At 45.0% G+C, this 15,813-nt stretch overlaps 1 protein-coding gene across 1 annotated transcript in view; it reads right to left on the bottom strand.

The window, feature by feature from the left end:
• Nucleotides 1-14,210, bottom strand: part of kcnt1b (potassium sodium-activated channel subfamily T member 1b) — a 74,764-nt gene extending 60,554 nt beyond the window's left edge. The window contains exons 1-3 of the mRNA XM_084551403.1: nt 13,856-14,210; nt 10,494-10,542; nt 8,027-8,194 (exon numbers count right to left, since the gene is read on the bottom strand). Of these exons, the coding sequence (XP_084407529.1) occupies nt 8,027-8,194; nt 10,494-10,542; nt 13,856-13,922 (284 nt within the window). The 5' untranslated portion in view covers nt 13,923-14,210. The remainder of the gene's footprint in view (nt 1-8,026; nt 8,195-10,493; nt 10,543-13,855) is intronic.
• Nucleotides 14,211-15,813: the final 1,603 nt, after the last annotated feature.

Raw genomic sequence — 15,813 nt, 5'->3', positions numbered from 1 at the left:
TCCGCTCAAAGGCCCTTTGAGTTGTCGGACACCACAGGACACCCTCAGAAGGCCCATGTCCATTCTCTAAAGAGCCACCACAAGGGGGACCTGCTCAATATTAGGAAGGCGATATGAACTGGTGAGCTTCATTCTGCCAAAGCCACTGATGGAGCAGATAAATTAGCACCGGGTCTTAAAATCCTCATTATCTCTAGGCGTGCCTCAGCTCCGTGGACGCAGATGGGCGTAGAGAGCTGCGATAATGCTTCCTCTGCTTCCTCTGTCAAAACATATTAAGGCAGAGAGCTGGCGCTGCTGTGGGCGAGCTGTCTGCCTGCGCACAGCGAAGCCAGAGAGGAGGAAGGAGTCTAGCCACGGCCACTGGCAGCCTCACACACAGCAGAGCACGCATACAGACTGGAAGGCTCTCGCTCTCTGACGGCCGCCGCCTCGCCAAAGGCAGAAAAGAGAAAAGGTTCAACTGGCCGTTTACTGGTCGTTACCTCGTGTTCCCTTCCAAAAATAAAGATAACCGTGGGAATGTTGACATAAGGAGCCAGAGCCAAGGGTTTGTCCAAACTATTTTTATATAAAAAGAAATAATTTAATAGCCTGACAGTCTTATACAGTACATGCAGCACACACAACACACACACAAGCCCAGTCCGAGTAGGATCTAAGTTTGGTTTTTATTCCTTTCTGAAAACAATTGTTATTTCACTATGAAGCTTCTATCATGATATGCTTATTAGGCCTCAGTAATCACAACACTTCCATGAATAAAGCATCCGACACTGTTTTTTTGTCCCCATTTGCATGAAATGGGGACAATCAGATTATAAATTCCAGCTCATTTACATCGGCGCAGATGAAAAATCTCACTTACATCAACCGTTTAACTTCTCCTTCAATAACACTGTGTAAACTCACGGTCCAGTCTAAACAGCATCGGCCGTCGTACCTGAACAGTCCAAATAATGGACTCTTTACTCACCATCTCATGGGTAAGAGCTACATTTCATAAAGCAGGGACTCACTTGGAGCATATATCAGACTAACTGACGTTTTAGTGCTGCACAGAAACTAAAATACCACAAGATTTAAAGGCCACACATTGTTTTCTTTGCATTCTTTGCACGGTATGCTGCAAAAAACCCCGCTTTAAGGATTTAAATAGCCTTTTATGGAAAACAAGAATGAATGACAAGCACGGAAAGAAATGGAAAATGTTATAGTGAATAGACAATCATCATTTGATTGGCAGACAGGTATTTAAAATAAAAGGCTGCCTCTGGGCTCTTTGCCAAAACAATACTGCAAATCCAGTAAACCAGGGTCCATATTGATTATGAAACATTTTAGTGATTGCCTCGGCCAGGGAGAGAAAGGCAAACAAGCCCAGCACTGCAAACACACCCAGCTCCATATAAATGTACGAGTGAATATATGAGGCAGTTATTAGTCGGGTGATAATCACTCGGCATTCAAGCGTCTTTGACCTTTTGCAAAACCAAGTGCATCTCAAACGCTGCGTTAGTTTTTAGGTAAATCTGAATGAACCTCTTTGAATTCAAATAATCCTCCTAATGTGTCATTCAGTGGCCCACGCCCTCCCCCTGCTCTGCGCTGACAACCTCATCCAAACGCCTCCATCATCACAGCTGCTTATTAAACTCTGACAAGCTGGCCCCACCAGTGCTAATTGAGTTGGCGAGACAAACGACGAGAGCTTAATGGTAAATGCACCAGAGATTTCCAGGCTCAGCGACGCGGTGGCTCAGAGGAGAAAACTAATTCTGAAGGGTAAACCGAATCTCATTTATTTATTTATTTATTTATTTTCTTTCCCCGATAATTCTCCCTTTGTGTCCCACCTTTAACTGTCCCTCTGAGAATGTGCCACTGCAATGTTCCAAATGATTTCATGCGCCGACTAATAAGAGCCCTTTAGGAGAAGCCGAGCGCTCGTTCTTTTCTGCTTAAGCATGTTGTGCCACTTTCACTAATACCTCCAGTGATTTATGGGGAAATAAATGTGAGCAGAAACTGCTCTACAAATTGAGCTTTTCGGGAACGCATCAACTCTCCTTCCGCTCTCTCTCTCCGAGTTTACACATTCCAGTTTCTGCTCACCGACTGCACAAATCCTGAGCCCTCGTAGAATGTGACTAAACAGACAACGTGTCCATATAGCGAGGCCTCCGACGGTAATCCTTAGACCAACATGTCAAACACACACAGCCACTCCGCCGCTGACGGGAGCAGGTCCCGCGGCCCTGTGTGCGTGTGTCGACCGCCCACCCACCCATTCTGCGCTGACGCTGATGCTGATGACTGGTGACACCTGGGGTCCAAGCTACAAGGCCTGTGGAAACGTGCCTGTCGCCAACACTCAAAGCAACACCGACACGTCAGAAGTTTAGGTGAGAGAACGTTACCGACAAACTTTGAGATGTGAGATGTCACGGAAAGAGCCATTACAGTACCCTTTCTACATGCTTCACACATTCCTCGCACTGGTGGTATGGATAGGTGGTTGATGTGTGTTTCAAGTCATCTTATGAACAGCATGGCCAAAAAAAATATAGTCTCCACCTAGTCTCCATTTAAGCAAATAGGTAGGAGCCTCCTATTGGATAATTACTGCATGGATGATTATCTTTTAACCCCAACTGATGTGATGAGTAGCTTCTCATTTCTTCAACAACCATGTCTAAAGACACATCCTGTGGTCGTGGTAAAGATGTTAGTCTGTTTGAGAAGGGTCAAATCATTGGCATGCATCAAGCAGAGAAAACATATAAGGAGATTGTAGAAACTACTAAAACTGGGTTAAGAACTGTCCAACGCATTATTAAAAACTGGAAGGATAGTGGAGAACCATCGTCTTCCAGGAAGAAATGTGGTCGTGATCTGTGACCACTTAAACGTTTGGTGAAATCAAATCAAAGAAAAACAACAGTAGAACTCAGGGCTATGTTTAATAGTGAAAGTAAGAACATTTCCACACGTACAATGTGAAGGGAACTCAAGAGATTGGGACTGAACAGCTGTGTAGCCTTAAGAAAACCACTAATCAGTGAGGCTAACTGGGAAAAAAAAGCTTCAGTTTGCTAGGGAGCATAAAGATTGGACTCTGGAGCAATGGAAGAAGGTCATGTGGTCTGATGAGTCCAGATTTACCCTGTTCCAGAGTGATGGGGGCATCAGGGTAAGAAGAGAGGCAGATGAAGTGATGCACCCATCATGCCTAGTGTCTACTGTACAAGCCTGTGGGGGCAGTGCTATGATCTGGGGTTGCTGCAGTTGCTCAGGTCTAGGTTCAGCAACATTATGTGTCCAAAGAATGAGGTCAGCTGACTACCTGAATATACTGAATGACCAGGTTATTCCATCAATGGATCATATTCCAAGATGACAATGTCAGGATTCATGGGGCTCAGATTGTGAAAGAGTGGTTCAGGGAGCATGAGACATCATTTTCACACATGGATTGGCCACCACAGAGTCCAGACCTTAACCCCATTGAGAATCTTTGGGATGTGCTGGAGAAGGCTTTGTGCAGTGGTCAGACTCTCCCATCATCAATACAAGATCTGAAAATGAAAGCAACACTGGATGGAAATAAATCTGGTGACACTGGAGAAGATTATAGAAACAATGATACAATGAATGAATGCTGTAATCAAAGGTAAAGGAGATCCAAGGAAATATTAGAGTGTGGGACCTTGTTTTAGCTACTAAACCTGATGCAGTATGTAAATATTTTTTGTATCTTAACATATTTACTGTCTAGTTTCTCTTGTATTATTCTATTTTTTGCATTTTGCACTGTCGTTCCCTGCCGCTGTAACGTCTTAATTAACGCCTCTTATCTCATCAGATCATTTTATTTAGTGTAAATGTAAGTGTACATCCTTTCTCTTTTGGTACTTTGGTCTCTTTAGATCTAACTGATGCTACTTTTCCTGAGTCTTTGTGTTCGTTCTGCCTGTTAAACTCAGTCAGATGGAAATTAACCAGGCGTCAAACAGCCTGCAGCATTCCCTTCCACAAAAATATGTGCAAACAAACAAACAGCTGCTGCCAGCATCAGTGCACGGTTACTGTCTTCAGGATGGATTCTGGGCTGTGCAGGATCTGTCTGGGTCTACAGAACGGACTCGACTTCAAAACACGACACTGGATTTACCAGACTGTCAGGAGGAAACACGTCAAAGTTCTAAACAGAGAAACTGATGTGGGGAAACTCTGGAATGGACCGAATGATCCCTGTCAGATTATCTGGATCGTCCTTCTAAGTGACACCGTTTGACTCACGAGGAGGTGTTAGGAGTTGATTTAGTGACCAATTAACACCGCTCTGTCGACATTACTCTCATCAGCATCCGGTCTTAATTAGAGGACAGAAAAAAAAATAAACAAAGAAGAAAGATAGATGCAATTTCCTCGCTGCTGCTGCCTCAGTTTTCAACCCCTGTCAGCATGTACAGGTAGTTGGTGGCTTGTTTCTATTTCTGACTTTAAGTGAGGTTACCCCCTCCTCCCCCCCTTCACTCCTATCCGCTGGCAGACACACTGAGAAATAAGCCCACACACACTCTCCCAGGTGTCGCTGTGCCCACAGAAACACACCTGCACACACGATGCTCACACAGACCCACTACTTGTCAGACCCATTGCTTGAGTGCGATTGCTCCTCTGCAGCGCCCACACAGCCGAGTCGTCATTATGCCCCCTCTGACACTCCACCCTGGAGATAATGACAGCTCAGGAGGGAGACCCCCCTTCTCCTCCCCCCTCCTCCTCCATCCTCCCCCATCCTTCTCCTACTGAACGCCCACATCCACACCACAAACACAGAAAGATGAACGGAAATGACAAGGACACGCTCACTCTTGACAGCACAGAAGGGCTTAATACTGAGGGGAGCGCCGCGCGTCGACAAGCTCTCATGTTCACGCAGACACAGGAAACACGACGACACTGACGGTCGATGAGTTCACGTAGGCGCAAAGAAAGATTCTGTTGCTTTCTAGGTTCTGCAGAGAACTGCGGAGACATAACGACGTGGCACAAATTAGCCGTGTCGTTGTCTAGATGACGTCTGTGTCATTCCACTAAAGCTTATCCCTCAGATATGTTTGGGATATGTCTGTGAAAGGTTCTCAGTCATCCAGGAACGCTGAAACAAGAGTCAAGAGTTTCTTGAAGACGTTTCATCACAGCAGCGTCTTCAGTTCTAAAGGACTGGTGGAGGAGTTGGGGTTTAAATAGACTCGTCTGTGGGTGTCACCCTTCTGAACCTCGCATGACTAGAGTCTGTTAACGACCAGATGCGTACCTGTGGGGGTGTTGATGGGATGTTTTTTTTTATTATGTCAAAAACATCGATTGGTTATAGGCGTTTAGTTTGATGGACTACAACACTGATGTCCAGTTATCTTGTCTGCAGGCGCTTTCTCGATTGATTTTCCATGAAACCTATTGTATCACAATATTGGAATTGTAAATTACACGCACAGCAATGAAGGACCTTTCACTAAATCACACCCATCCTTTCTGGGTTAATGTGTTTTCAGGCTTCGTACTCAACAAAAACGTATCAGCAGAGGAAACAATCAACAGCCAGGAGTGTGCAGAAGATCACGAGACACGAAATAGAGCGGCCCCAAAGCCCAGAAATGACTCAGTAATGGTGCCTCTCTTTGCATTTATATTAATTTCCTAACACACACACACACACACACGTTGTGCATAGATGTGTCTGTGTGTATCACACTCCAGAGCTTACAGCCGTTATTTGCTTTGCAGAAAAAAATAGAAAAGGCTCCTGAACTGCTCATGGCCGAACCTGTGAATTATACGTTTCTCTGACATACCTGCGTATAAGTGGATGCAAACACACACACACACACACATACACACAAGCTCAGCCATACATGCGACGGTAGCCCGGCAACAAGCTCCAATTATCCTTTGCAATTGAATAGTGACCAATGATCCGATTCACAGGGGACCGCACACACACTTTCAAATGCAAACATAAAACCACAAAGAGCAAACCCAGGCCGTCCCGACAGACACACTCAAGGTCTGCACATATATATATATATATATATATACTGCATTGTCCATCTCATCTCTGGCTCAAATCATTTATGTTTTATGTCAATGTCAAGCACATTTAAAAACAACAGAGTAGTCAGAGCATGTGATAGTACACAGAAAATAGAAACATGTCCACCATGCTCAAAACCTGCAGGCAGTAAAGGATGCAAAGCAATAAGCAGCCGTATTTGAGATCACTGGGTCAAACACTGTAAGTCTGCTCTAAATGTCATGTGTAGATGAAGCCCTGGCCTTGATACAAAACATAATGACAACTATTTAGTGCCAGGGGACTGCCAGAGACACTGGCCAATAACACAAGAAGAAAGAAGAGGAAGAGAGAGGATGTTACAAGTACTTTTCTCTGTAATTTTAATTGAAAGCAAGACGCCGCGATACTCAGCTTCCATCCATGCACGGATACGGATCGGTGAGCTAATCACGTGACACAAAAGCCTTCCACTGAAGGTTATCGACTCTTTAGTGAAAACACTGCTGCTGCTGCTGACGACGACTGAAATCCTGCATTGGAGAGATAACGTGCATGTGTGCTCTGTGTTAGATTTAAACGCTGATAAAAATCAGCCGCACTGTTTTAGACACAAACCCCTCCGTGCAATAGGCGTGTCAGTGTTTACAGGTTGCATTGTGAACACGATCCCGTTTGGAAACCTCACAGAAGACAAACGGCAACTACAGCCTCTGAACGGAGAGATAAAACAAAACAAGTGGTCAGTTTAACCACTGCCTCTTTGTGTCAACAGAGCTTGCCAACGTCGCTCCTTAAGGCAAAAGACTTACAAAGCAACCACGTTCGATATGTTAAACACCCTCAGGCTGCAGTCGCCTGCCAATATCAATGCACTACAGCAGCTTAAAAGCATAACCCGAGCTCAAATAAATCTCCGTGTTAGATTTAGATGTGAAACTTTCTGACAAGGCTCTCCAGTTTTTCTTTTGCAAGTCAATATTCAAGAGACTCCTGATCCCCAAGCAAGATGGCTTCGTTTCAGCACCACGGAGAGCTCCGCAGCACTCAGCCGAGGCCGAGGGTAATTCCTTTCCTCTTGGGCAACAAACAGCATCTGTTGGTCGGCCTCTACAACCGCAGCCATAATTGAACACTCAGGACTCCCAAACACTCCAGCGCTCGAGTGACTGCAGTCGCTAGAGTGCAGTCGAGGGCAAAAAGAAAGGGGTATTTGACGCTCACTTAAACAAAATAGGATTACGTATCCTGAAACCAGCTACGTCCTGAGACAAATCCCCAAATCTTGTCGAAACTCTTATGAAAGCAGACCTTGAAACTACTTTATGTGTGTGTGGTTTTCTTATTTTGATGGAAAGATGGATTAATACAGCATCTATTTTGGTCAAATCCTTTCTTATAAATACAACTTTTGACTGAAAAACAAATGACACAGAATCAAATTCATCATTAACCGGTCGAGATGCCAGTTTCTCTGCCGTCGTACAAGTAGCCCACAGTGCGATCCAGCCACCAGGTCTGCGCAAGTGGCAAGACTTCACTCCAAAACCTCTTATGCCTCTGCTTCTATTTCTATTGCTCCACCCGCCTACACGGGAAGCCAACGGCTGACACATCTTAAGGGGCTGTTATGAGAATAAGTCATTCTGGGAAATGTAGGAACAACGTCAGTAAAATAGAGATAGATGAGGCGGCTTGGAGGAAAGCGGTGTGAATTACACACTCAAAAAATAAAGTATCTCCTTTTGCGTTTCAATTTTCCAGGGAGATTTGAACATATTAGATATTTGCACGCAAACACAAACACACACACACACACACACACACACACACACACACACACACACACACACACACACACACACACACGGATGTCCCCCCCCCCGCCCCCTCAGGAGTATCCCTGCGCAGCCAGTCATAAATCAACCGTGCTCGTTGTGCTACCTGTCATCATTCTGAAACGTCTGGTCCCCCAGCAGCAAGTCCCTGAAGCGGTAGCGGGGGGGAAGAGGAGGCACCTCGGTATCCACCTCCGCCATCTTGAGAGCCGAGATGTCCAGGATAACGCCCGAGTTGCTGCTGTTGTTTTTCTGCAGGGTTTCAGTGGTGGGCCTGCACGGCGAGGAAGAGGAGAAGCAGTTAAAACACTCGTCGATACCTTCCACAGAACAACAGTGACACATCTACACGACGCTTCAGGATGACCGCCGATGCATCAATAAGATGCCCGGGGTTGTCTGTAGACACGGGGGATTATTGGAAAGTCACATCCACTTGCCAGTTTATTAGGTACACTAGTGAAAGCAGATTTTCATGCATTCTCATATAACAGTCCTGTGCTAGATCTCAGGGTCATCTTTGCATATTTAAATATGAACAAGTCGGCTAAACATAGACTCAGTGTACAAAAAAGGTCAGAGCTGCCTCTATTTCCTCAGGAGGCCACGGTTGTTTACCATCTGCCGGAAGCTGCTGGACATGTTCTACCAGACTATCGTAGCCAGTGTCCTCTTCTATGCTGTGGTGTGCTGGGGAGGCAGCACTAAGAAGAAGGACACATCTGATACAGCAGGAGGGACAGAGCTGGAGTCCCTGACATCAGTGGACCTTGAACAAACTCCGGTCCATCATGAACAATGTCCACCATCCTCTACAGGACGCCATAATCAGGCAGAGACAGGCTGCTGCCTCCGTCCTGCTCATATTAAATATCTTTATAACACTTAAATATCCTTCATAGCCCCGTGATAGACTGGCGGCCTGTCCAGGGTGAACCCCGCCTCTCGCCCGTTGACAGCTGGGAAAGGCTCCAGCCCCCCCACGACCCTCCAGAGGACAAGTAGTTACAGAAGATGAATGAATGAATGAAATATCTTTCATATTGGTTTCTATGTGATGAAGCTACTGGACACTGAATTTCCCACAGGATAAATAAAGTATCTGTCTGTCTGTCTGTCTTTCCGACGATGTTTCAACTTAAACGTCAGAACAGTCACGAAGGAGGATTTAGAGCACAACTGTTTTATTAGATTGCATTCCTTTTCACTAGTGTACTTTAAGTGAGTGTAGACGGGAAGATTTAGATTAGATTCAGCTTTATTGTCGTTACACATGTTTGAATACAAAGCAACGAAACGCAGTTAGCGCCCAACCAGAATGTGTAGAGCAGTGGTTCCCAAAGTGTGGGGCGCAGCCCCTAGGGGGGTCGCTGGGCGCGGATGGAATTAGACGGTGACAATTTTTCGGGACTCCCACGGTCACGGTAGTACGGGAGTCAATTTCGCTGTTGGTAACGTGATAGGGACGGGATAGAGCAAATAATCAACGGGAGCGGGACGGAGGACGGAGCTGGAGATTAAATGCACCCAACTTCAGACAACAACATAGGGAGCGGGACAGGAGTCTTTCTCTCGGGATTTTGCGGGACAGGATTTTTTTTGGGGGGCAGTCATGTGATCGGGATATGACGAGAGTATTTTTGTGGGCTCGGGATGGGATGGGAGTGACAACTGATTCCCGTGTCACCCTCCAGATGGAATGAATGAATCAATAAGGGACGAGATGGACAAGTTTTTGACAGGCTCCCACACAAACGCAAACCTGTGGGGGGGGGGTTCTTATGTACCAAAGGGGGGCCCAGCAGAGAAAGTTTGGGAACCACTGGTGTAGAGCACAGATAGACATATGGATCATTTAAATTAAAATAGACCGTGTTCCAATAGACACTACATGACCACAGACATCAGTATGTGTCAGGATATTTACAGGACAGCACTTTGATCAATAAAAACCTTGGCAATTACAGCAGGATATGTAAAATCCGGTAAAAGGAGGATTGAATTTGTGGTCGTATTATGAGCAATCAAATCTTGTAATGTACACTATTGTTGTTCAAGGGAAACTCACAGCGAGGCCCAAAACCATTCCAAGAAATCATGAAATGCATTCACTGGGGACACGGCAGAGAGAACGCCTGACGATGATTCGACAGTAAAGAGCCCTGCCAAGTTACTGAGCTGCTCCGCGTACGTTGTCACGCAGCCGACGCAGCTGAGCAAACAGCTCCAACACAAACGGCCTGATTTGTGAAAGAGACGCTCAAAGTGGACCCTGCCTCTCTGAATCAAAACCTGTCACGCATAACGGTGTGAGGCTGATGGTTTGAACGCCACCGACCTATTTCTGAAAACATCATGTATAATTGAGCTAAATAAAAATGCACATCTACAACAGCATGCATTATTCAAAATAAAAAAAAGAGAAGCGGCGCATTTTCCCACCATCAGTGTGGACACTTGTAAAAACCCACTTATACATGACAGAACACGTGTGTGTGTGCGTGCATACACTGGCCACAAAACTAGTGTCACCAGAGTCGCATGTGGTGCAATGAAGTGCCTTGGGAAATTACCTGTCGCCATGGGAACTCGATGATCGGCGTGGAGGGCTCATGACTGCCTCTTGCGGGGATTCGAGTGTCGGGCGAGAATAAAACATGAAGGAGAAAGACAGGGAGAGAGTTTTAACACACTTAATTAAAAAATGCACCTCTTCAAAAACTCGGGGAGGATGTAATGAGATTACAGCCGCTGCCTGCGCAGCTGCTTAAAAAACTCAGAGCTCAGACTTGATGCTGCTCTTAAAACGGAGCGGGATTACACTGGCACACTTTAACCGGCAACGGTTTAATATTAATGTGTGCACAGTCTCGCACATCTCCTATTGATGTTGTTTTATTATTTATGGTGTGTGTTCTGATAAAGTTGCGAATCAGTCGTTAACCATAGAAGGCACCCTTGTGTTTAATTTAAGCAAACACGGTGGGGAGGGATCCCCTTATCAAAGTGCGTTAAACCCATTTTCTGCCCTCGTAGCAAGAAAATTATTTCAGAAGTAGGACACAGACGTTTCTACCACACCTTCAGTGTAAGCAGAGTGCATGAATGCATGCTCCGTCTAGTGAAAATTGATATGCATTTATCTAGATTATGCTATGGTTTCTTTCTAGACGTATTTACATGTTAGCTCACAAGGTTTATCTGTGCATCCCTACTTGGATTTCCTGCAAAAATAACCAGAGGGGGAACAATAAGTTGTCATCTCGGAGCTGTGTGGGCAGCCTTGAGTGGACTAATAGCATCCAGAGACACCATCTCCCTGATTAACGGTGAGATCCCCTACCCAAGAAGTGCAGACAGAGGAGGGGGGAGTGAGGAGAGGAGAGGAGAGGAAACGAATCTGGTGAATACAGAAGAACACAGTGTCCTCGGCGTTTCGGCTTTGAGGACGATAGCTGTACGTTCACCAATGCAAGTGATGCCAGCCCTCGCCACACCCCCCTCCCTCTACAAAAAACACAGAGTGTGCAACCTTTCAGAGATGACTTAATGGATGAGATAAAGTGACCACAACAATAGGGAACAGAGTTGCTCCCGGTTAGAGACCGGCTCCACTTAATGGAGGGAATACCAAAGACTGTGACCAAGGAAAGCAGACGGGGCGAGAGAGAGAGAGAGAGAGGGGAAAACATCAAATTGGCTTTTGGATAAATAAGAGGGAGCGGGGTGAGAGGAAGAACAAAAGCGTGAAGCATTAGGAAAAGTGGACGTCAGACATTTTCGGTACGCAAAAAGCAATTTAACCTTCTTGGGTCAAATTTGACATGTCTTCAAAAGTTTTCTATTAATACTTATGATAAGAAAAATAACAACAATGACACATAAAACTGCAAAACAACGCATAAAACAATATAAGAATAAAACAAAAATAAAAGCAGATTTAAATAGCACATGGAAATGAGATAAAGAGGGGGAAACTGGTTAAATGGGGTAAGCTATTTTAAAAAAGACGAGTTATGAGTCTGGATAAATGTTGTCCACGCCCCATGACATCCCAGAGGAAGTACACAATATATAATTAGTAATTAGCTGAAAAAGAATCAGAATTATACTTTAGGCCTGTAGGACATAAGTTGCACAGTCCATGGGAAGACAACACGAGGGTTAAATGAGGGCTAGTTTCAAGAACACAGTCATCACATCTGCAGACTTGATAAAAATATTAAATAAACAAATCATAAATTATTCAGCTACAGCCAGATTTCAAGTTGAGTTTTAAATTTCCATGTTTTGCTGTTGAGTTGTGGACTTGAACGCACCACCAACTACCAGCAAAAAGCATAACAAAAACACTCTAAGAGTCAAATTAGGCCATAATATGTTTAAAAATATCAAAGTCAATTCAAAGTTACACATATATTACTTCTATTTGTCACCGCTGTGGTGCAGAAATACATTATTTATGCACCACAACGTGTGTAAAGCTAAGAATGGGCACCTCCACCTCCAGCTGTTGAGTTCCCAAAGTTCCCACCGCAGCACGCCGTAGCTCAGGCGACTTCCTGCTAACTTTGTTTACCTGGCTCTGGTCCCGGCTATGACCGAGGTCCCATCATCGTAAACGCACCAAAAACCTCCGCGCACAGTCCACACAGGAGCACTGCCCGTGTTTGCCCTCAACGAGTCCCCGTGAAAGCTCAGTCATCATGGGAAAGTGACAATTACACGGCGGGGGGGGGAGCAAGAGGAAGAGGAGGGAGGGAGGAAAGGAGGAAGGGAGGGAAGTCGAGTCCAGCGACCAGAAGAAAAACTCTAATAAGAACTACAAGCTAGAGTTATTTAAATCAACAAGCTAGCCTCTTGGTTAGCTACCTGTACCTGGAAGGCAGGTTCACGCGGAGGAATGAGTCCCGGTCCTCTGAGCTCTGATTGGCTGACACGCCCCCCCGGAACTATTAAGAATTAATCGCGCACCTGTCAATTTAAATATCAATGCGCGATTAGATACCTATTAGGCTTCAGCGTCGCTTAGCAACAACTTTGTTTGCCTCCCGCTGACGACCTACATTCCTTGGCGGAAGGAATGAAAGAACGAGGATGGACGTCAACTTCTTCTTTTAAATTAGCTCTCAGACCCGGCTCCTCTCACACACACAGCCTCTGATCTAAAGACCACAGCAGGTGCCGCTTCTTTACGGCATCTTCCTCCTGACGCTCTCTTCAGCTTTACGCATCAGAAATGAGAAAGGACATCACGCGAAAGCGTTGTTCCGTGTTTTCCTGTCAGCATCAGCATCTTCTTCGCCATCCCTCCCTCCCCGGGACAGAGCAGCGGGAGGTGGCGCTGATTTCCCCAACCTTAAGTCACCCATCACGGGCGCCTCGCCATCTGCAGGACAACCTTGAAATAATTCAGAGGCAGCTGATGCGTTTGCTGCCGGTAGGGAACTTCCCATAAAAAAAGCTTTTAGTGAAATGAATAGACCTAACAATAGATGCTGTAATTCCGCGTTGCTATGGTTTTGTCCCAACCCATTTGTGACTTAAAGTTGCATGACGGTGTTTTTGTTTTTTTTTTCATATATTTTGTTTCATCTGTGATGCTGTGATGTGCCAGTGAACGCACCCAGCGTCCTCATCAGTCAGGAGTCATCTGGTGGTAAGAGGCGGACGGTGCAAGTTTGCAGACTACTTTTGAATGCAGAAAAAAAATATGAACCATTTCCACTATAAACACACCAGAACAGGGACTGGACGTTTTCCAAAAGAAGAAGAAAAAACAAAACATTGCATTGAATTCCACCACAACAAGTTATTTATTCATTTGTCTCATCATTTCCAAACATCCAACAACACCACATGCAAAGTGCTGGCAACCCTTCTATTTATAATATCTCCCTGCACAGGCTACACAGATCGCTCTCTTGAAACATACCTGGAACAGGTCTGTCCTCTGCTACTTGCCTCACAATTGTCCCCCTCAAATTGAAAAAAATATTCATTCTGTGAGCCCAGAGGGACGAGTGGGAGACACCGCTGGCTCTGTGTGTGTCTCCGGAAAAAGCCGTGCGGTGCTGTGTGCGCGCTCCCCGCTCCTGCTTCAGCCTCTCCACATTTCAGCCCATTATTCTCCGGGGGATAGAGCTCCGAGCGTCATCGTTTTAAAGCCCACACAGCCACTTACGCTTTTCCCATGCCAGCAGTCAGATCTCACTCACTCACTCGCCTGATCTCGCAGAGTCTCTTGATTCCCACAGATTTTCCTTCTGCGCCACTTGATACGTCCTCTCTCGCCCTGCCTACTGGTGGATGCTTTACGCGAGCCGAGTGGAGAAATGTGTCGGTTCGGTTACCGTCCCCGCTCGTGTGGGGTCATTTACGGGATGGGAACGTCACGGATCTCCAGACGAGCTTACAAAATGTGGGGAACTCCATCATTTTGTTATTTAAAACACCACAGGTTGCAACTTTTAAAGCATTCAGTGCACATTTAACCCTCTTCCAACTGTTGCAATAAATTCACAATCCAATAACAATCCAAATCCTCAACTTTCTTTAACCAAACATCATCCTAACCTTCATTTAATCTTTCTTTACTCCACCTTAATAATTAATCAGCACTGTCACAAGATAACATTAAATTAAAGCATCTATAAGTGGCACAATCCCTTAAAACCCTGTCTTTGTGTGCTCCTCTCAGAACTATATTATCTCTGTATTTATTTAGAAAAAAACACACACAAATGCACCTGTTCATGGCTGGAAATACAACCTGCCATCCATTTCTCCCCTGATTCATCTCCCTCTTAAAAGAGGTCGATCCATTTCATAATCTACAGACATAAACTTCTAATGGCAGCCCCGGCAGGCGACAACGCGCTTTAATTTAATATCATTTCAGCCCCCACTAATGCGGCTACGTCTCTTTTTTTTTTTTTTTTTGGAGTGAACCCTTCCAATTATTCCGTCATTATTGCTTGAACCATTTTCACAGTGTGTCCCGGAGCCTGCGTCCATTAGGCTGCTCCTCTCCAACGCTTCTGTCGCGTTCGTATAATGCGAGCATTGTCGAGCCTCAGCACAGCAAGGCCACTCTCCCTCCTGGATGCTTGCTCTTCATGCTTCCAAAGTGTCTAAAAACAGATGGAGAGGGAAATAGGCTCAGACAGCCAAGCACACAGATTCACTCAGCAGCCCGAGGCATACATATAGATATATAATATATAGGAGCTTTGCATGAGCTTGGTGCATGAATCACAACACGACTATATGCATTTGTCAACAAAATGTCTGGAGCTTGAATGTCATGATGGAAAGATAGACGGCCATTTGCATAATGTAAATATTGTGATGTACATTTAAACTTTTCTTTTCATCCCTTTTCTTCACTTTGAAGCTCACGTCTTGCATCAACACCAATCCCTGCGTTAATCACATTAAACACGAATGCAAATAAATGAAACATCCTCACAAGTGTGCACTCCCATTAAGCATGAATATTACTCCGCTCACTCTTGTCTAAGTAACCCCTTCGTCTTGTTAAAATGCTGAGTTCAGATATATATTTTATAAAGCTATAAACTGCTTTTTCAGTGTAAATACATTTCAGCTTTGTGGCTCTGTACGGCTAATTGATTTGGCACAATAGGGATTTGGCTAATAGCTTCAGTTTTAAAGGACACAGACACTCTGGCTTTTGTGTTTCCAGCAAACTTCATTAGTAGGAACTCAAAACTAAACTACGTCAGAGCTTGGGGTTATTATTTGATGGATGAAGTAAGAATTTAGAAGTGGTGGTTCCGCCAGGGTCAGCAAAGCCTTCTCTTCTGGCCTAAACTTTATCAAAATCACTGACTTAGATTTCAATATTTTCCCGTTAATCTTTAAATTAAA

This window comes from Chelon labrosus, assembly GCF_963514085.1.
Source record: "Chelon labrosus genome assembly, chromosome: 9".
NCBI classification, from domain to species: domain Eukaryota; kingdom Metazoa; phylum Chordata; class Actinopteri; order Mugiliformes; family Mugilidae; genus Chelon; species Chelon labrosus.
The sequence above is the reverse complement of the archived record's forward strand: the minus strand, read 5'-3'. Positions and strand labels throughout refer to the sequence as shown.